A 22,062-nucleotide genomic window follows, 5' to 3' on the forward strand; every position below is an offset into this window, starting at 1 on the left:
AGATATGTAACCGCATCATTGCTTCTCCTTCACATCATTGGCCATTTTTATCACATCGAAGTTGTCAATGTGATGGTGAACACGTTGTCTGAAGCATGATAACTTCACTTATGTAAGTGATAATGTGAATGTGATATTCTACCAGTCGTCGTGCAAAATAACACTTGTGGGTTTTTGCAACTCGGGGCGGAGTTAAAAATCTGGGGTTCGCGTCTTATTCATTCTATGTAACACATTCATACCACTCGTGTTACTCGTCTTTTTTTTTCCGAAGTATTTTTTCAACAACGCTAAATGGTAAACGATAATATGTTTATGTCTCCACGGTATAAGGACAGAATAAGTAAATCTCATTTTCTTACGGCCGAACAGAAAATGCGACAACTCAGAAAGTAACACAAAACAAAAGCAGTAAGGCCGATCATAGCCCCCGTCCCCCGAATTTCTTCTTCAGCCATCGTCAAAATGTACAAAGTCGCAAACATGCATTATTAAAAGGCAAATGTAATAGCTGGCTAATTTTTGAGGGTGGCTGTTTTCAAAGCTTCTACCACTGTATACGATAATATTTAACTTTTCATAAAAATAAAATAATCACAAGTAAAGGCAAAATAAAGGCTCGGAACGTGATATTCGTGGTATATTTTGATCAGTTAAAAATTTTAGTCATATTTTATGCATATACTAGTGTTATTTTGCCATGCATGCTTGGCTACAAAGGAAACGTTTGCAATAGATTTGAAGACGACATGACAAAAAACCACAAATCCGACCAAAAGATGTGCGAGGCACACTACAGCTAAATGATTTAATACTTCCAATTTGTGAAAAAAAGGTCTAACAGTTAAAAGTTTCGAGATACTTTCTCTGTCAATTTTCAGTTTAACTTGTCAATATTCCATCAATTTAGCTTTACAGCTAGTAATAACAAACGTGAGCAATTGTAGTACCGTTGTCTAGTCTATGAGTATTTGGTTGCACGATATCTATTTAGGCAATTCTGTAAAGAAAATAAACGACAGACGATGTAAATACCTTTCAAATCTTTCATTCGTACTGCCACAACATCTTTATGAACGACAACATCTGTATGAACGATTCACGACTCTATACCGTGTACTCACGTCAAGATTTCCCAATATGAGGCACCAAATGTAAAAGAAGGAATGCACACAATCACGCTTATTTAAGAGATAGAACGAATTGAAAATGTACACAGAGAGGAATTTTCATATGTATGTATATATTAACAAGCACATAGACTACACGCACGCACATAGTGTATTCATTTTTACATGTAGAATACATACATACATACATACATACATACATACATACATACATACATACATACATACATACATACATACATACATACATACATACATACATACATACATGCATGCATGCATATATACATACATATATGCATGCATACATATACTTATATACTTACATAAATATTGTTGACATATATTTAACATAAATAGATACATTTAACATACATATATACATACACACCCATACCCATACATACATACATACCCATACATACATACATACATACATACATACATAACATACATACATACATACATACATACATACATACATACATACATACATACATACATACATACATACATACATACATACATACATACATACATACAATACATGCATGCATGCATGCATGCATACATAAATGCATGTATATATATACGTATATACTTACATAAATATTGGTGACATACATTTAACATAAATACATACATTTAACATACATACATACATACACACCCATACACACACACACCCCATCACACACACACACACACACACACACACACACACACACACACTATATATATATACATATATATACATATACATACATGTGATATATATATATATATATATATATATATATGTGTGTGTGTGTGTGTGTGTGTGTGTGTGTTATTTTTAAAATTTATAACATACATATTTATATATTATTTTTAATTTATTCAATTATTTAATTGTATACGTCTTTTGGTCAAGATCTGCAAGCATCTGCAATTGGCATCTTTATTCGTAAATGAGTATTTATTTCTTGTGCTGGGTAACCCACTTGTCTTGTTACTTCATAATCTTATCAACGGTGTTAGTGTAGCAATAGCTTAATAAAAAGTAATAAATCTGTTACTCATGCATCCTGCAATCATCAGACCGATGAAGTGAAAGGATTCTTTGCCACACATTCTCTTTTACATCTTTTGCCGTGTTATTCTATTTGTATGTGGTGTTAAAATTTGATAAATAACATTTGTTTTTGTGGCGACATTTTGAAACCAACTCAGAGCGTAAGTTTAGCAGTGTCGCTTTTTCAGCATTGATGTGCAGCTTTTCTGATATAAAAAGATTACATCACTTGCTTATGTTAGAGTAACTCGATGCTTTGTCAATAATTGAGCAGGAAATGTCGAAGACTTGGTCCTTGATTTTTAAGTTCCATACACACTCTGACACTATTTTTGTACTATTTTTGTATTTCTCGTTACTGAACGATTGCATTTGGTCAGTGACGCGCATCTTAAAAGTGTTATCAATGAGGCCGATGTAAACTTTCTCCGTATTGTCGTCCGTTGATACTTTGGCGTTTGTAAACCATGCCCCTGACAAATCAGTTATCCTTCAAGGGGCATGCAGAGTTGACCCAGCAATTGCAATCAGCTGGTTGATATTTCAACTATCTCCCTTTTATGATGCGATTCGGTTATACTTGCCATATCTTTATACAGTTGTAAAAAATCGCAATCATACCAATCCATAATCCAATAACACTAGGTCAGAATTTGTAAGACAATAGTTGTAAACATAGACACAAAACAGCACAGAACAGACAGTAAATAGACGGTACACAAACAAAGTCAAATTCATGAAAGATAGATATATGGACCTCTGGCCAAAAGACCAAGAAGTGATGTCAGATAACGTTATTTGTGTTCCTATTTTGTTCAATAGGAACACAATTACAGACATATTGCATAACTGTTTGTCCTTGCTTGCTATTTCAATTACTTAATCAAGTGTCTCGTACATCGCAGGAAGCGTTTTTCTTAAGCTACATATTTCTCACACAAGGGAGTGACGGCAATGACGGGTATTGCATTAACACCATCCATGTGACCAAACACCACCAAAGTTTTCAGGTAATGATTTCTTGGTCCGCTCGGATTTTTGAAATGCTGGCACAGCTTTCGCAGATTTTTCTTCGAGTCGTTTCCTTAACTGTTTCACAATGTCGGGCATCTTTAGTGCCAAGTTATTACGTTCTGATGGGTCATCTGTAAATGTAGTAAATATTTCATTTCGTTATTTTCTTGCGAGAAATGATGATCACAATTTTTTCACCCATTTTGAGAGTTTTTTCCGTGTGACTGAACTTATCAACAGTTGAAATTTGATTTGAAACACTAACCTAGTCAAACATTATCCTCCACGTACCAGGCACTTTGGTTTGGTTTCTGCATTATTGTGATAGGTATATAGATTTCTGTAACTCATCATACAATGGAACACAAAAAGTCACGTTGTTTACACAGAGGACATAGTCTGATAAATGAATCAATGTTTCCATGCCTTCATTCTTCTATATCTGGCGGAAGTACAGGGCATCGTCAACGAGCAGACGTTTTTATTTCTTTCCAGTTACAGTTAAATAATAAGTATTTTTGTGCTTCGAGTAAACTCTAAAAGAATCTGTATGTTCTCAAGGTTCCTAGACCGAAATTGACATTTTTAAACAAGCAATTCTCTAGTGGTCAAGAAGCTCAGAAACTCGGTAAATTATATTTTTTCGGAAAGCCTAGATATAGGGAAACATTTTGGTTACCATTGTGTCACCATTATTAACATAACTTTTACGTTACAAGTTATTTGCATAACCGTTCAAAAATCGGTTTCCATATGTTTTGTTTCAATGCTTTGAGACACACTTTGGAAGAGCGTTGTGATCGCTTGTATTCCAGAAAGTTTGAGTCAGATATTTTGAAGTATTAGGACAAAACACAAGAAAACCAATTTTTGAAAGGTATGCAAATTGCCTGTCATGTGATAGTTATCTAAAACAATGGTAACATTGTGATTACCAAAGTGTTCCTCTATATGTAGGGTATCAGAAAAATGTATAATTTACGGGCGTTCTGAGCTTATTAACTACCAGAGAATTGTTAGATTAAAAAGGTCAATTTTTTGTCCTTGAACCTTAATTTCTTTCGTCCTTAAGATTGGCTTTCCATGGTTGTGTAATATTACCAGAGATTCTTACTTCGAATGCTGATAGAAAAAAAATTACTTGCTATCTACTTCTTATTAAGCCAACCACGCATGTCGCAACCTATATGAATAAAATATATGTTGAATGGAAGTTGCCTACAGATGTCATCCTAGATTATCTAGGTTTGAGGTAGTATGCACGTCGAAAGTGAAAGACTTAAACTATTGCTCTAACTTTCCTCAGGGACTCTTTCAATCATTCTCTTTAAAAATCAAGAATAAAAATAGGGGGTCACCATGCAAATTTTGGTACTAGAGAAACAAATAACCCAAGATTTACCGATATTAGAAATTCAAAATGGCCGCCATCCCTGTGTTAACTCTATGGAGAAAAATATAACTTTTCAAATTTAAAAAAACTAAGCCGGTGAAAAGTTTCTTTCACCAAGAGCTTTAAAATGAACCCCCACATGTGGTATATCAGAAGAGAATTGTAAAAATTTGAGAGTCCGAATGTCTGTCCCGGAGGTGCGTTCTACCTTAATATAATAGCCCCCTAATGTAAGTTTGTTTTGGCAGATGCTCATGCAGCATTCGTATGAGGTTAGGGCAGGAGGCTAAATTCTCAGACCATTTTTCCCTACATTTCCTGCTCTAACAGTAACAATGTTAAAATGAAATCATTTTGTCATGCATTATCACTGAATATCTTGTTATTTCCTTATTGTTTATGTGGCTTGCATCATTTTCTTTTCTGTTTCCACTGGGAAAGATTCAGATACCTTTTATATGGAATAAATAAACATCATCCTTCTTCTGGCTTATACAAGACGGGTTGCCAAGCATCCCTTCGGCTTCTGGTGGTGGAATCCAACAAGCTGGAGAGAGAGAGAGAGAGAGAGAGAGAGAGAGAGAGAGAGAGAGAGAGAGAGAGAGAGAGAGAGAGAGAGAGGTGTGACATGTGCTGACATTCTTCCTTTGCTTTATTTACACCACACGCAGTTTATTTTTCTTGAACTCAGAACAAAGATAAAAACAAATAGACAGTAAAACAAAAATAAACCATGCCGAAGCGAACAGCCACTATTTTTGAACTTGACAATGAAAATACCACGTTTTGTTTCAAGCTTACAGTACATTAACAAAAACACACGCATGATTTCTCTTTTTGTCTCTTGATTCCTCTCAGATAGTTTCCAACATTCAGAATTTTGTCATGATTATCACTGTCCAACTTAATGTAAATCTCTGATTATTTCATTGTTTCCTTGGATCAAATGTTTACCAAGTGTACTGATATAGTGTCTGCGCAGACCGTCAATCCTGATTGTCACTTTTTAGAAAAAAATGTCTCCTGCTATATGTGTTATTTTGATATCAAAAGTTATGTCTTTTTGTATTGTGTAAGCGTGTTTACTACTGGTCATTTACAGCTCGATAATTTTTCAGCCATCATTTTGAGTTAGGATATGGATTTGGATGAGGTGGACCGGGTGATTATCCTTGAAGCGATTTGCTAAAATTAAGATCGCTTCAAATTTCAAAGCTAAAACCCATTATAAGTAGTGAGCCATTGCGGAAAATAGTATGTGAAGTAGTTACGACGATGGTGTACTGTCATCATTCAATATACCTTTTCATTATGTTCTGACAACTTTTGACAACAATTTTCCTTGGCTGAGAGCTAAACAATTTTCCTTGGCTGAGAACTAAAGGATATGTAAATTGCAAACAGAAAACTTTTTATTCTCGTTGTGTGGACGTTTAAAAATTACATCCTAGCTTACCTTCATTTGGGCCCTTGCCCTTGATTAGTTTGAAGTTTCCAATCCTTAAAGTTAATCAGACCATAAAAGAATAAGAGAGGATAATAAGAAATCCTCAACTGGTCACTAAAAACTGTACAATGAAAGAAAGATAAATATATTAAAAGCATCGTTTGATCATTATTATTGCTACAAAAGCAACGCATATGTCGTTTATAGACAAATGTTAATGACTTTACAGTGTTGAAACAAACAGTAACGGTTTTGAAAGATGAAGAAAATAATGTGTTGATTTATCATTTAGAAAAGAAATTGTGTTTTATTTGCAAAACAGGTGTCAAATTCTTTAACTGGTTATCATCATACCTCATCGCCGCTACTCCCCATTCTGGTATGATATTATAGACCATCTCTTTTCTTGGTGACGGAGAGCCTGTCGACAGCGCCGGCCATACATTTATGCCATCTATTTCTGGATCTTTACGTTCAGCAAATATAAAAACATCGGTTGTTATTATTTACATCCCTTACCTGAAATCTTGCAAAAAGCTTGCAATGATATGATTTGATATTTATGTATAACAAACAGAATTTCTGTTTACGAGTGTTTTTCACCGAGCCGTACAACTTCGAGGCGAAGGAATTCCTGCCAAAAGCAATAAGTTTACGGGTCCGCGAAGAAGACTAAGAAACGATAACATCAAAGAAAAATTATCTTAGTATTATATATTTATCAGATGAACAGTCTTCTCACTCTCCTTTTAATATCGACGGATCAAAATTATTATTGCATATTGCAAAAATATTGTCGCAATATTTGTTCTACTTCTCCACATTACTTTCATTTAATAAGAAAAACTGCTCATCACTCAGTAGATATGCACATAACTTACATTGTACTCCCATCCATAAATCATATCAAGTGACATTTTTTGTAAGTGTTGCATTATCTTTTTGTATATAGTACGGTTGGTATGGTATGTATTGGTGTATCATAATTATCAGCCGCTGATGTATTTTGGGTAAGGCTCATTATGTTTTGCTGAGTCATCACAGTCAAAAATCGATTAAGAGAGGAAAAGAATAATAGCATACCAATAAGGCATGCAGATACATCGGTAAAATATTGTTTTACATCATTTTCAATTTTAATCAAACAATAAAGTTAAAACACTAAAACAGGATTGGAACTAATTTTGGATAATTGAATGGTGAAATAATGTCTGTTTGGTCTACAAATATAAGCTCATCTGCTTTCCATTTTAAGTTATACACTAGTTTTTATGAGTGATTTGTAACATTGCAACTGCAACTAACACTTTTGACAAATTTGAAAAAATATGATGATCCAATTATCCCTAATTAGTTTTAATAGTGTTCTAAGCAAAAACTGGACGAAGAAACCGAAATTAGATGACCGGGTGTTCATTGTGTTGCATTGTTTTTTAATTGTATTTTATCGTTGCAGTGTTGTTTCGCTGCAGTGTATATTAAATCGTATTTTGATGTATTATGCTGTATTGTATTTTGTTACTTGTATTGATTTTTTACTGTTTCATTGCATTTAATCCCTGACATTTCTGTCGAACATTGTGCGAACGTAGCATTTTTTCATCACTGTATTCATTACTGAGATCACTGCCCTGACTATAGTATGATCGATTAAAAATTACCTGTAATTTTTCCACCGGCAATATTAACAAGTGTTGGGTACCAGTCAACGATGTTCACCAACCTACAAGGAAAAGGTAAAGAGATGGGTTGCCATCATTCAAGGCCCCGAGCTCAAACTTGATATGCCATTGGTACAAGCGGAATATAAATATGCTGCAAATATTCAGACATATTGCAGGCTTTACTGTGAGATTGTTACGAATGTTGAGCATGAGTACACGCCAAATGTCTACAAGGCAGTTACATTAGTATCACGTCCTTCGAAAAAAATATTCTAAGCATACATAACAACATGCTTGGTTGCACATGAATATTTTTCGTCGATGAGCTGTTCAAGTCCCTAAGCTGTTGGAATGGAACATCTTGCTGTTTTAGGGAGAGGCTCGTCGCCCATTCCTGGTGCGCATCACACTCTAGTCACACATAACCAGTAACCCGCCATGGTTTCCAAGCTGCAATCGACAACATAGTCACGTGACCGGACACTTTTTCAAATTTTGTCAAAACTATTTCCGTGCTTTGCCGCTTGGTAGTCACAAAAAATTCGTTTTCATGGCTAGAGGTGGGCACTGTCTATGAAACTGAGACGTTCGGAAGACGACTGACCATTGAAAGCTCTGAGGCTTAGTGTCAATAACGCAGATGATTACGTGCACAATCTCAACATATGTTATTCGCGTACAAAACAATATGTTGTGCTTCGGTCGGACCCTAGTGGGTCATCTTTTGCCCCATAAATAGCGAAAAATACGCCTAATGAAAGAAAGCCTTGTGTATTAACCTCGTCAATATGATATTAAATACAATACGCAAAAGAGGTTTGCAGACTAACAACAGTAACAATTACACCAATATCACGGAAATCTACATACACACCCGTTATACGTATATCCAGTTTTCGCCAAAATATTGCCATGGATGAAGCCAACGGCTCGTGTGCCTCCCTCAAATAATTGTTGTTTCATGCCAAGGAGTGGCCAGTTACTTCCCTGGTGCTTCCAAATTACTGGGGCGCCGTTCTACATTAAATACGATGACAAGAAGAAGATGATAATGGTGAATATGATAATGTTGGGAAGACAGGCAATGACAGCGTCACTGCCACGTACATCAACAGACAGAGATATGTCAGTAGGAGAAGGAGCAAAATAATTGGTTTCAAAAACATTCACGGAAATAAAAGAAGCCAAACCTTAGATACAATAATTAAGCAATAAAGCACACCCAGCGACGGTATACCACGAGATTTTGACCAGTTCACGACATATATGCAACAGCGATAGCGAGTGCATATATGAAGTGAACTGGTCAACATCGAGTGGTATACCGTCGCTGGATGTGATTTATTGATTTCTATCATAACAGTATATTGAAATTCTGGCATGGAAAGTCAAAAACGGATATTTGCTCAAGCTGAGAGCTCGCGCGTGTGCCAGCAGTGGTATATCGCAAATATACCACGATTTTTTACGCGTCTCGACCAATCAGGTATGATATAATACTGGATATTATTATACACCTGCGTCTGTAACCTATGTAGTTTCGTCGTACAGTAAGTTTCGGTATCAGATGACGTCAGACCTATGAATTTTAGTGAAATTGCGTCGCCGACCTACGATTTCTACCACCTGTGCACTGCGCGGGTTAAAATTCCGCTCTGAGCGCTTAGCGGTCGCGCTGAATGCGTGAATAGTTTGCTCGCGACCGCTCAGTGCAGTGCGCGACGGGCATCCCAAGAGCGCTTTAATTTTGACTTTTTCCTGGGAAGAATTGGACTAAAAAGGTATATAATAGTACGGTTATTCAAAAATACCAGGATTTATGTCCTCGTACATCGTACGCTTCAGTATTGTCCGAGACGCTATACCTGCGCTGCTCGGACATAAGCCGCTGAATCTTGTGAATATCCTTATATTATTAACAAATGACTGGAAGTGGAGAGGAATTGATGGGAATTCGAAGAAGCAGCCAGAGAAAGCGATAGAAGGATATGGAAGGTTAGCAGAAGGTATGAGCTGTTGTAACGACATATCTTTTTGAAAATTGATATAAAAGTAAGCTCTTTATTTTCGTTAAAGACATATGTAGGTGGAACAATAACCCTAAAAACAAATGATTAGGACCTGATAAAGATTGCAATTTATCCTGGTGATCATCGTCTCTAAGCTCAAACATCAAGCCCGATAAGTAGTAAACACCGTACCTATACGTAACGCATTCTTGTGATACAATAATATCAAATAAACGTAGACATCTTAATGATTTCAATGCATTATCCCAGAACTTGCATATATTACACTCTCTTGGGCTTTATTGCCTGTTGCAACCAGAAAACAGTGACTATAGTTTTCACGGCTGTTTACTTGGCAATATTAGGGTTATTTTATTCTCTAACATAGCGTCGGGCTCTTTGGCTAAAAACATCATGAAAAAAATATGGTGGATAATGAATCAAAATAAAAAGAAAAATTTCAATGGCCGTACGTATTCTCCTTAAAATAATGTAATGATACGGAGCATTTTGACGTCACTGTAGGTCGTAAAAGCAAGTTAAGACTTACATCTGATGAAAATATAAGCAAGGTGTTTTCCCACAATCTGTTTTCCTTCAACACGCCGACAACTTTAGCTATGCCATCATCTAATGCGGTTACCATACCTTTTACAGGGAGAAAAAGAAATATATGGCATTTAGCACTGTGAAAATCTATTTCAATTGAACATGTTTAAATTGTTGACAAATCCTGAAATTGTAAAATCCATGCTCAATATTCTATTGATTTAGAAGATCGCGATTTACCGCATTTTTATGACATTTTTATCTGAGGTCATGAATGAGAATATTTTGTGGGAATTATTACCAGTATACGCAGTATACGGTCATTCATAGGAGTGACTTTGACGGGTTTTTTTAACTTGAGGTTTATCACCTTTTAATCCTCAAATAAGAACTAGGAAAATTTGAAGGTTTTCGGTTGGTGTGGTTGCAACACAGAATATCGGTAAAAACCACAAATATGGGAGTATTTACACGAACAGAATTTCAATAATACCTTTACGTTTATCTATAAAAGTAAAGAACAGTATTTCCACCGAGAATGTTATTTCCAGACTCCCTCCCACCTATTTCTGAAGCTAAATAAAAAAACTTAATTTCCATTAACGTTTACTCTTTTGGTATCGAGATATATATTTGACAGTGATAAACATATGTTTATTTGGTAACATACAAGGAAACCATTTGCTTTTTACGTTAGGCGTCCTAAATGATTTAACAAAGTGGGTCATACCCACTGGGGTTTGGGCTCCTATTGTTTTTGCTGGAATTCAGCTTTCTTTAGGGGCCCGACCTTAGGCAGACAGGGCACCTATAGTATTCTATCACGATTTCCTCTTCTTTAGGCTCGAGATCTTTCCCTCTCCTCGTCTACTTCCTCCTCTTCTTCTTGCCTTTTTATTTAGCTGGATCCCCGAGAGCGTTGAATGCATCTTTTTCACACTCGTAGGCTCACCTTTTAATTTCGATGAATCATATGACCTGGCTGCCATCTGCTATTCAAATTATGTATCGCACCAATTTTGTATAAAACATGACCAATCGAAAAGCTGTCCTGAACCTTTTAAGTATCCTGTTATTCTCTCAACCAGTCGTTATTATAAATGAATATACTTTTTTTCCCTGTTTTTCCCTCATTTGACACTGCGAAACATCGAGGGAAACGTTTGACCTGGATAAGTCAGGGTGCAAGAGTCCCTGAACTTTCACTCTATACCAGCACAATGTATTTCCAAGCAGTGTGCACCATTGTTTAATGCAATTTGGCTTCCGTCATTTTTCAGCTATCAAACTAATCCTTACATCGGATTGACTCTCCTCATCTCATTTTAGCATATTCTGGAGATTCAAAGACGGCCACCCGAAGCCTTGAAGAAAATCCTCGTCAACATTGTCCTCTCGCTCGTAACGTTCGTAAATCAATCGGAGATTTACATACATTTTAGTCATTTTTGAGGGTCGTGTATGCGGTATGATTATTAATTCCGACGAAATACTCAGTCATGTACATTTCTCGTCTTTCAAAAAGTCGTTGCCCTGTCGTACGTCGGCATCGACGGCAAAGTTCATGTAAAAGGAACAATTAATGATCAATGATAACACTTTAAGATTTTGTTATGGCATTCATTATCCAGTTTTGTTCTAAGATTTTTTGTCTACGCCATAATAAAATATAAACTAGGAAGCATTTGCCAGCAAAAGCGAAGTTCCAGAGACCAGAGCAGCGGAAGAAACAAGAGAATGTGTGACAAAGATAGGTGCAGAATGAAAGAGTACTTTGGATTTTAATATTCAAGCACGTACCTATAGTTAGGGCTGATAGCAGCAGGCCTAAACACCATAATACAGCTAAAAGCAAGGCAGTCCGGGGAATTACAGTACACAGATTACAAATGCCTACATGTACGGTAAAAACGCAACAGATACATACGGGGGCGACAACGCATGGAAATGTATATCAGACGACATTCTCGCGAGCCAGAGCAATAATTTTCGCTCCGCTGACCTACGCAAAATCAATCGCTTGACGGGTAGCGCTGAGTTGTTGCCGTAAAGAGGCGCGTGGTTTACGACGATGATCAGACGAGAGGAAACATCGGACCTAGGCCGTTGAAATTGAAAACCGAGGCCACGTGCATTTTCATTTGATTAAAAGCACAGATTAAAACAATTTTCATTGCAATGTTGCTGTTTTCACAAGATACTGACCGTTTGATCTTGGAAAGTTGAGTTGCTTTTACGTGCAGCCAACGCATGCTGGTGCGGTGACAGACAGTTCACTATGAATGCCTAGCTCTGCATGGCAGGGCTGTGTGTTACTAGCGTTAAACGGCCTCGCAGACCGATATAGGAAAAATCGCTGGTGGCTCGTCAGAAATACGGCGGGCAGTTTCTCCGCCAAAACAGCCGATTTTGAATCCAAATTTTGCATTGATCTTCGTTTTCGAGCACACCCACCTCGCCTAGGTACACGATGTGCCCAGCCGCGCTTGTAAACTTACGGAAAGCCTACTTTTCTCTCTCTCTATGCGAGCGAAGCGATCGTATCCACGCCATTGTTATCTCATGAGCATTCGGGCGAAACAGTATAGCGCCACGTACGGCGAGTATTTAGAGAAAAATAAAATCAAAAAGCAACAAAAAACAAAGCGAAAGAAAGCTAGAATTATTAAAAGCTGAACGCAATATGATAGTCGAGCAATGCAGAATAAAAAATAAATAAATAAACACCCAAGAAATGCCCGTAAAACCCGTCCGAGCTGAGCGATGAGGTCATAAGCGTGTCGCAATGCATTCTGGGTAATTAAGGTAAAATTTGTGTGTAGCATGTTCTATGATAGTAATACCGGAAATAGAGAAAGAAAGAAGAAAGAAGGAAAGTGAGCAAAAACTAACAGTTCCAGAGCTGGTCTCTGGAACTAACTACAGTCTTTATCCCCGTCTATTTTATAAAAAGCAGGGTCAATTTATTCACCAGCATTTATGCAAATAGATTGAGATTGAGACCAAATTTTCTGTAATACATATTTCTAGGTTGAAGGACCGACAACTTTCACAAAGGACCTGTTACAGTGTTAGTAGTCCTTCTTACCGGTAGCTTTTATCTTTAATTTCGACAGTGCTTTTGACCAATATTTACACTTATCAACGGCACAGCCATGTCGCCATTGAGCCAACACAAATGTGCCTCCCCAGTGAGCCGCAACCAGAAATATGCTCGCGACATTAAAAAACCAGCCAGTACCGCTCGGCAGCCATATTAAGGGACCCAATATCACGGGCTTGCTGGCTATGTTTGCTAGAATAAATGGCAGCATACATAGCAACAAAGAAAATATTGCCATTTCAGGATAAGTAAAACTTTTCCGCAAATATTCTATATTTGTCACAATAAAAGGACCATTTTAATCTGTTAGTTGCTCTGTCCAAAAGCATGTAATCACCCTTTTCAAAGCAAGATTATAATAATCAGTGTTTTGTTGTCTTGCGTCATCTGTCGCAAGCGTATTTTCCCATTTCATACATATTTTCGCTGAAGTCGAATGAATTGCTTGAGTTGCTTTAACAGTTTTCTATGAGCTTTCCTTTTAAACTTGTGAATGTTTGTGTGTGTTGTTTGGGGAAAGGGGCATTTGTTACTTTTGAATACTCTTTTGAAAAAGTATCCATCTTGTCAGCTCTGATTGTACATGCCTAAACTGCATTGGTATTCCGAATGCCAGGTCATTGAGTGATCTCGCTTTATCAGCTGGCATGCGGATGTCATATTGTAATGAATAATACCAGGTGTAACTACTGGGCTTTGCTGCCTACCTGCCCGTTTACATGTCTTATATGCACACATTGTGTGCACAGAGCGCATGCAATTTTATCTTACATAAACTACAGGATGCCGTACAAGAGATGACACCGTCATTAGGAAATTACGCATTTAGCAGCGGACAAATTTCAGATTATAGCTGGTGTGGAAAGAGAATAGTAAACAAGTGACCACCAGTACACACGATCAATAAACAAGGATCATTCAGTCAATAAATTTCTTGTTTGGTGTATTAACTTGTCTTTAAAAGTCACTACCAATAGCATCAACAGAAACGAGCACATCCTCCGAAAATAATTAGTCTAATGTAATCTGAGAAGAGATATCATCACTTTTAAGAGACTTATGTAAGGTAAAAAAAAAACATGCGTTCTGTGCACACATGTGTGCATACCAGACATCGAAATGGGAAGGAAGGCAGCAAAGCCCTGTAACCACGCTGTCATATATCAATCGTTATCATATGCACAAGCCAATTTTTCTTGTCGTTCTACGTCACGACATCGCGCGTAGATGTCATCAATTTTGGTGCGTCGGACTTTTTTGCGTCGATCGTCGGTGTGCCAGTCAATGTAAACTAACAACATGACGGCTGGTATTTCTCCCACTAGCAAAATGTGTCTGACATGAAAATATCGTAAAAAATTAGTCATGATTGTTAGAGAATGACAAAAAAACACCCACTTAACAAATTTTGAGTCCTTGTGTTTTAATTTTGTCGCCAATATGGAGGTTGGTATTCATATAGACCCCGCTGACACATGAACTTTCGACGCACTGTGTACTATCATGTGGCATAAGCTTACGGTTTCCGATGCAACAAGGGGGTCAAGTATGGCATCCAGGCCTCAAAAGGTCATGTAATCCAATCGATATTTTCATAGACTACGACAATAATAATCCGAACGAATAGCAAAAGTCCTTGCTTTGCATAAAAATGGTGACCTATTTCCATTCACCCTGTCATTAGTAAAGTTTTTGAGAGTTGTAAATAATAGTTTGATTGATTACTTTGAAAAAAATTGTATTCTTTACAAACAGTATGGTTTTAGAAAAACGTGGTTGTAAAGCGCCAATTGTTAGCTTGATCCAATCTGTGTGACAAAGGAGAATCAATAATTGGATATTTGTTGAATTCTCAAAGGCATTATGTTATGGTACAGTTGATCATGACATCCTTATTCCAAAACTAGAATATTGTGCAGTACGGGCCTTGCCATTTAAATGGTTCATTCGTTATCTTCAATCCAGAAGACAATATAGCTAATGTGCATTCTAAAAAGGCAGACGTTACATGTGGTGATCCACAAGGCACAATGTTTGGCCTAATATCATTCCTAATTTACATAAATACGACATCAAAAATTCTGCAGGTGCCTTTAATTTTATGATTTATGCAGATGACTCAAATGTATTTCACCCTTTTCGCACTTTTCAAGTATTGTTACATGTTGTTAAATAAGTGGGTCAAGGTGAAAAAGGTATTTAAGTGGGTCAAGGTGAAAAAGGTATTTCTCTCTTTTGGCAAATCAAGAATGTGACAATGGAATATTACAAACGTAATTTGCTCACCAAGTAAGGACCGCCTCTTTTCATTTTGAACCAGTGGGTACATGTCCAAGTATTTCCGTGGAACCTGTTCATAACGATTAAATCTATTAATCTGTCTGCCCGTTTTTCCTTGTTCTTCATGCATACATACATACATACGTACACACACACATACATGCATGCAGGCATGCATGCATGCATGCATGCATATATACACACATACACATACATACATACATACATACATACATACATACATACATACATACATACATACATACATACATACATATTTGCCAGACATCAGGACTGGTAACTTTCAAAACTTGCCTGTCCTGCCAGAAAGTTGCCTGTCCTGAATTTTTGACAAATCCATTCATTCAAAAAACACAAAACCATTTTGTACTTCAAACTGTAAACAACTTTATTTTCAACATGTGTATTAACTGTGATCTTACAAACAAACTGTTCTGAATTCCACCGTTTGAAATGAATTCTAATCCGGACTTAAACACAAAATTTCTACAATAACAATGCTGATAACACTCTGATACATTGTGTTGATAACCGAGTACTGGACATTTCATCATGGATCTGTGCATGGTCTCCTTGATGAAATCAGTGCTGACATGAGTCAATCACAGATTACATCAAGTCAGTGTCACTACCAACATCACTTTCCAGGAGATCAGAAAAGTCTGATTCATAATCAGAGTCCAGTCCCTGTCCTGCTACAAATGACTGCAGGATCTGCCCCCTATATATTTGGTTTTAACAATGGGAAACTGAATTTTTTTTAAATTTGTCTCCATTTCATGCCACAACTTATCGTATAAAACCAAGATGCAATCTGTCATCGAATTGGTACTACAATCAACCAAACTGAAAAGATTGCTGAGCAATACAGAAAACATCATCTGGCAAAGAAAATCAAAAACTAAGAGAGCTGCCTATAAGTAATCATAGTTGGCGGCATGAATTTAAATAAACCAATACTCTCCTCAGACCAAACCGATTTCAAAGGCCGTTTACAGAAAATATTGTAAACGAAACCATGAAACCTGGGAATGTCTAAACACAGAGAAACAGCCCTTCGTAACATGCTTTTGAAACACCAGAAAGCAGGCACCAATATCGACCCGAAATCTATTACAAAGTCCATGAAAAATTGACACAGAGCACTAGCGACGCTCAAAATATGCCCAAAAACAAAAATCCTTATAACCGTCCAGAAACTCCGGTCGATGCTGGGTCATGTTAATTATAATATGACACCACACACCGGATCGCCACTATAGAGTCAGTCAATAGTGGCTAACTCTCTCAATAACGAATCTGGCTTCTCCTCTTCGAGGACGAAGATGACTTCATCACACAACCAAGCGGAGGGGATACAAAACAAGAGAGCGACTGATGAAGGAACCCCATTTTTGATTCCGAAACACCGTTAAGACGATCACTCAATCAACAAACCGGTTTACGGGGACTCAGATCACATGACTAGGGTCAAAGCACTATCGATTCACCGGTGTCTCGCCATGTATTCCACACAAAATAAATGCAATGATCTCTTATTCACCATATCGTCATACTGAAAAATCTTGGTAGAGCCGATGTGTGGAGTTGCCCTCATTTTCCTTTATATTCCTATATAAGCAGCTGATCGATGAGATTACTGGGTATGCCGTATGGGCTACTATCGAGAGCCCGACACACGGACGTGGAAGTACAATTTTCCTCCCGTCCGACTGAAAAGTTACCCGTCTCGGACGGGAGGACGGGCGGTAGTTTCCAACGCTGATGTATGTATGTATGTATGTATGTATGTATGTATGTATGTATGTATGTATGTATGTATGTATGCATGCACGCACGCACGCAAGCATGCACGCACATACATACCTACATACATACATACATACATACATACATACATACATACATACATACATACATACATACATACATACATACATACATACATACATACATACATACATACATACATACATACATACATACATACATACATACATACATACATACATACATACATACATACATACATACATACATACATACATACATACATACATACATACATACATACATACGTACATACATACATACATACATACATACATAATACATAGTGCCACTTTTGTGATCACTTACCTGCATTGGAGCGTGAACGCTTTGGTAAGCAAGATACATGAAAAAAGGTCTTGTCTTGTCATGGGACTGTATGATATCAACAGCCTTATCACTGAACAGGTACTGCAGAGTTTGGGAGATCCATATTTTTATGCAGGCGGTATAGGAAAGGAGATGATATATGCTATGAATATTAGTGTATTCGTGTTACCTCTGTTGCTTTTATGTGATTTGTATGTGTTTCCATTCAAATAGTCTAAAGGCTAATGGTAATATTTTTGTATCACGTCTGTATACAGTATCAAGGAAAATCGCAGCACTGTGTTAAGTTCATGACCAATTTCTACATGGAGTTGATGATCCTGTTCATTGTGTGACTGTCTCAATGCTGGTTGAGGTGCTGATTTCGAATGTCCGATTTAACAGTTGTCAGCGATCAAAATGTGATTGTTATCACTCATTATTCATTTTGCTTGATTCTTTATGTGAAAAACACCCATATTTTCCAAACAAAACTTTGTCCATTAAACAGGGCATCGTTGGAATTTCATATGGTTGGATATTTCCGAATTAAAGTAGACATTCAGTGTTTTTGATTTGATTTGATGAACTGTTACACAATAATGTTACTGTGACAGGCATAAATCTCGGTCGCATGTTTGCCAGCAAAAAGATTAACCTGAAATCTAAAACATGGTTACTAAGCTTGCAAAACAGGCAAGTGTGCCAGCGTAACATACTTAGGCAAGAAGCAACTATCTAGTACCAATTCTGAATACTCACCGACGAATATGTTCCGTTTGACTCCAGTCTGGAACTAAGTTGTCGTGAAGGTCCAAGCCACCACCTTGTAAGCCAATAATTAGGCACACCATTAATATAAAGTTTTAACTGCAAAATGTTGAACGCATAGCGCTGGCCCAGTTTACATCAGTGGGTCATCGATAGATAGCGCCATGACTTAGCTTTTAACGTTATAATCTAATGGAGATTCGACTGGTGTTATTCACTTATTTGTGTATGGCGATAGCGTTAAATACAATTCGTTGACGACACAAAAATAGTTTTTCATGGTTTGTTTTGTAAAATTAAGTGAACCTGGCGTTGAAACAGATGCCTATGATATTGTTTTTATATTATTTTACTTTTTCATTTGATAAGGACCACAGCAAAGCATAAACGTGGTTGCATAAGTAAATCAAAACTTTCAAGTTGCGATGTGCAATTATATTAGATATAGAGCAAAGTGAGTGCTTACTGTAGTGCGTGTAATAATCTTCCGAAGCTAAATAGAAGCCATAAAATCTGTCAAATCCACGCCTTGTAGGTGTGTATTCCACTTTGCAGAACCCTAAATGCCACCTGAGAATGATATTGAACAACATTTAGCAAGAGACAAAAAAGCCGATCGTATGAGGCTAACCTACGCCTGCTGTAAATATAAACCGTCTACTATAGACCGCCATTGGCATGTAAAGTCCGAATCACGTTCTGAACGCGTAATAATGTTGTTTTCCGTGCATGGCATGAGTTGCTCAAATTCACGAACCGCAAACTTTCGATTTTTTGAAGTGCTGAGCCTATGATACATGCGGATTTTTTTTCAAAAACTAAGAACAGTTGTGCAATCAAACAGGGTGTTACAAGTATATTGAACACGTGATGTCGTTCGATTGAAAATAAACAAAGGACGTATTATCTTATAACCAGTTAGCTTATTTTCCTTCTTGTGCAGTCAAGGATGCACAACTATTAACATAACGCTAGATATGGCAGATTACAGAAGGTATAAATAGCTATATGTTCCCGTCTATCTTGTAATCCTTTCTCTGTCAAACACCGAATTCAATGTGCAAAACTGAATTAGACCAGACGTGACCCCTCTGTCGTTAAGCAGATTTCGTGCCGCGAGTTTTGCTTTCACTAGAGCGATTACAAGCTTGTACATGCACAGGGTTAAAATACTGGCCTATCGTATGGTAGCTCTAACGCAGTACGGAATGCAATCTACGGTTTGTAAAAGAAAATACAAGCTGCTAGATGAAATAACGAGTCAATATAGTTACTTTCCAACCATATACGTTGAATAGCCTAGATCTCGAAGTGTTCTTGGCAAAGTTGTTACATTTAATGGGAGTCCGCGAGGTAGCTTGTGCTTCATCGCTCCAGTCTGAAAGGTAATATTCTAAATAAATGAGAGACTAGATATATTATGAGGTTATTACGAAAATACCGCAAAGGATGCACGAGGACATTGGCGCAGCGTATCGCCCGACGCGAAGCGGAGGGCGATGCGAAGCGCCAATGTCCGAGTGCATCCTTTGCGGTATTTTCGTGATAACCTTATTATTATACATCTTACATTCCTGATCGGGGCATCAAAATATCGGAGTAGTGACCGTTTTCGTGCAATGTCAACAATTTTTCTTCCGATTTTAACGCGCCAGTGTGGAACGCTACCTCGGACGCGCTTCTGCAAGTTTTGGAGTGTGTGCACAGAACAGTACAGAGCGCGCTAGACTTGTTCTGGCACTCGTCCAAGGGGTCCCTTGAAACCGTTCTACAGTGAACGTGCAGATACAGCCGCAGGGAATGGGGCGCCTTGAAACCGTGCCGTACGGAACGGGCGCGAGTTCCGTACGGCTTTTTTAGCGCACGCTAAATTCTATTGTTCTCGATGGTAGATGTATAGTAATTGTATATATCAAACGAATGATCTTTTTTCGCAATAGAAACAAATAACATGAAATAGCATGATGTAAGTTGCATTGTCGTATCATATTTTCGCATTTACTTTGTTTGATCAGGGAACGTCAAAAGGAACTGGCCACTTTAATTGATTTCATACAGGCACTTCGTCTCTGCTTCTATTTCGACAAGTCTATATTTAATATGGCTATTCGTGATTGAAATGAGTTCATCGGGACAACCCTATAGTTTGCGTCTTCACTACCAGAAGTAAGAGATTCGGCCATTGTTATTTGAAATCTGCGACGATAGCTATTGAAGGAATAAATTTATAGTTATCGGCAAGGGCGAGAGAATAATCAAAAATTAAAAGATGGTTCTCAACAGTGCCCGTTTCTTTGGCTTTCCTCTGGCCTTTATTCGCATTATAATGCCACGAATCAAGTGAAAAATCACACTTTGCCAAATAAATGGTATGTGAGTGACTGGCTTGCACTGGAATATATGACAAATAAATGGTAACGACCGACACTTTCGCTTATGTCATGTGATATCAGGGGATAAGAAAAACGTTCAATTAGGTGGCTCTCCATTTACAGGTAAGAAGCCGATGAAACCCTATTTCCACCACTCCTCTGCAGGCTGTAAATATTCACAATAATAGCTCCTTAATCAAGATGTAATGATGACAGTACAATAGTAAAAGAGCATTGGTCACTCACGTGAACCTAATTCTAACGAAAGTGTCTCATAATTTCGGGGCACAATGCGTGACATTATGATAATGCGTTAGTGACACAATCCATACCTGTTATATTTTACGTTGAATTTCGTTTTATTTAGTAACATATATTGAAGACTCTCATGCCAGAAAGTAGATAAGTTATATCAGTTACGGAGTGCTAGTGTAGATACGGATGTCATGTAATTCTTAAATGATGTGACCGAATTTGTCACATTTGGTAAATCTTGACGATTCTGGGGCAGGAGAAGGGTCCCTTTCAGGACACCCTGTACTATCGCTAAAAAGTTTTTGAAGATGAAATTTATTGTAATTGTCATCTTCTTTTGTTTCTTTGACCTATTAAATAAATGATTTACCTCAAATGATTTTGTTAATTGGGCTTTTTTATTTCATATCGCTTTGTAATTAAAGATAATAATATTCAATTGATCACGGCATTGTTTCCTTTTAACCTACCTGGAAACCCAAACGGTAGGAATAATATCCACTCATGAAAGCCGCTCTAGATCTGAAATGATATTTTAGACATGAATAACGCACGTTTATCTTTTTTAATTGAACATGATATGGTCACAACAACGCGTACAGTTTGGAGGATGAAGTTGTTGTAGTTTGTATAATTTTGCGTATTTGACGCTGCTCTTTTGTCTTCCTCAAACTTTTATCTAACCAAAAATCACCTACATAAATGATTTAAAACAAGATATAATATTAAGGTAATAGATCGAAAGAATAACAAAGGCTCACGCCGATTTATATCAGAAATAAGTACTTCTATGAAGTTAATATTGCATAATACATACATAACCTCAGATGCCATGTTGAAATATTCAATGTGTGAGCACGT

The 22,062-nt window shown here is 37.2% G+C and overlaps 1 protein-coding gene across 1 annotated transcript; it reads right to left on the reverse strand.

The window, feature by feature from the left end:
- Positions 1 to 3,153: 3,153 nt before the first annotated feature.
- Positions 3,154 to 21,728, reverse strand: LOC139126842 (arylsulfatase I-like). The gene is made up of 13 exons (XM_070692778.1): positions 21,672 to 21,728; positions 19,849 to 19,952; positions 19,041 to 19,144; positions 18,566 to 18,629; positions 17,804 to 17,905; positions 15,650 to 15,713; positions 10,262 to 10,359; positions 8,577 to 8,719; positions 7,700 to 7,761; positions 6,393 to 6,504; positions 6,048 to 6,091; positions 5,043 to 5,138; positions 3,154 to 3,329 (listed from the first exon to the last, which is right to left on the reverse strand). Exons 5-13 carry the CDS (start codon positions 17,840 to 17,842, stop codon positions 3,154 to 3,156), a joined length of 834 nt encoding a protein of 277 aa, XP_070548879.1. The 5' UTR covers positions 17,843 to 17,905; positions 18,566 to 18,629; positions 19,041 to 19,144; positions 19,849 to 19,952; positions 21,672 to 21,728.
- Positions 21,729 to 22,062: the final 334 nt, after the last annotated feature.

The sequence above is a fragment of the Ptychodera flava genome, chromosome 3 (genome assembly GCF_041260155.1).
Source record: "Ptychodera flava strain L36383 chromosome 3, AS_Pfla_20210202, whole genome shotgun sequence".
In the NCBI taxonomy this organism is placed as follows: Eukaryota; Metazoa; Hemichordata; class Enteropneusta; family Ptychoderidae; genus Ptychodera; species Ptychodera flava.

Bases quoted from the DNA above. Each gene is read 5' to 3' on its own strand.
- LOC139126842 (XM_070692778.1), bottom strand. From the start codon at position 17,842: ATGTATCTTGCTTACCAAAGCGTTCACGCTCCAATGCAG. The intron at 10,360-15,649 runs GTGAGCAAATTA...TCCCTGTAAAAG, and splicing joins AAAGAGGCGGTCCTTACTTG to GTATGGTAACCGCATTAGAT. The intron at 7,762-8,576 runs GTGTGTATGTAG...TTTTCCTTGTAG, and splicing joins ACTGGATATACGTATAACGG to GTTGGTGAACATCGTTGACT.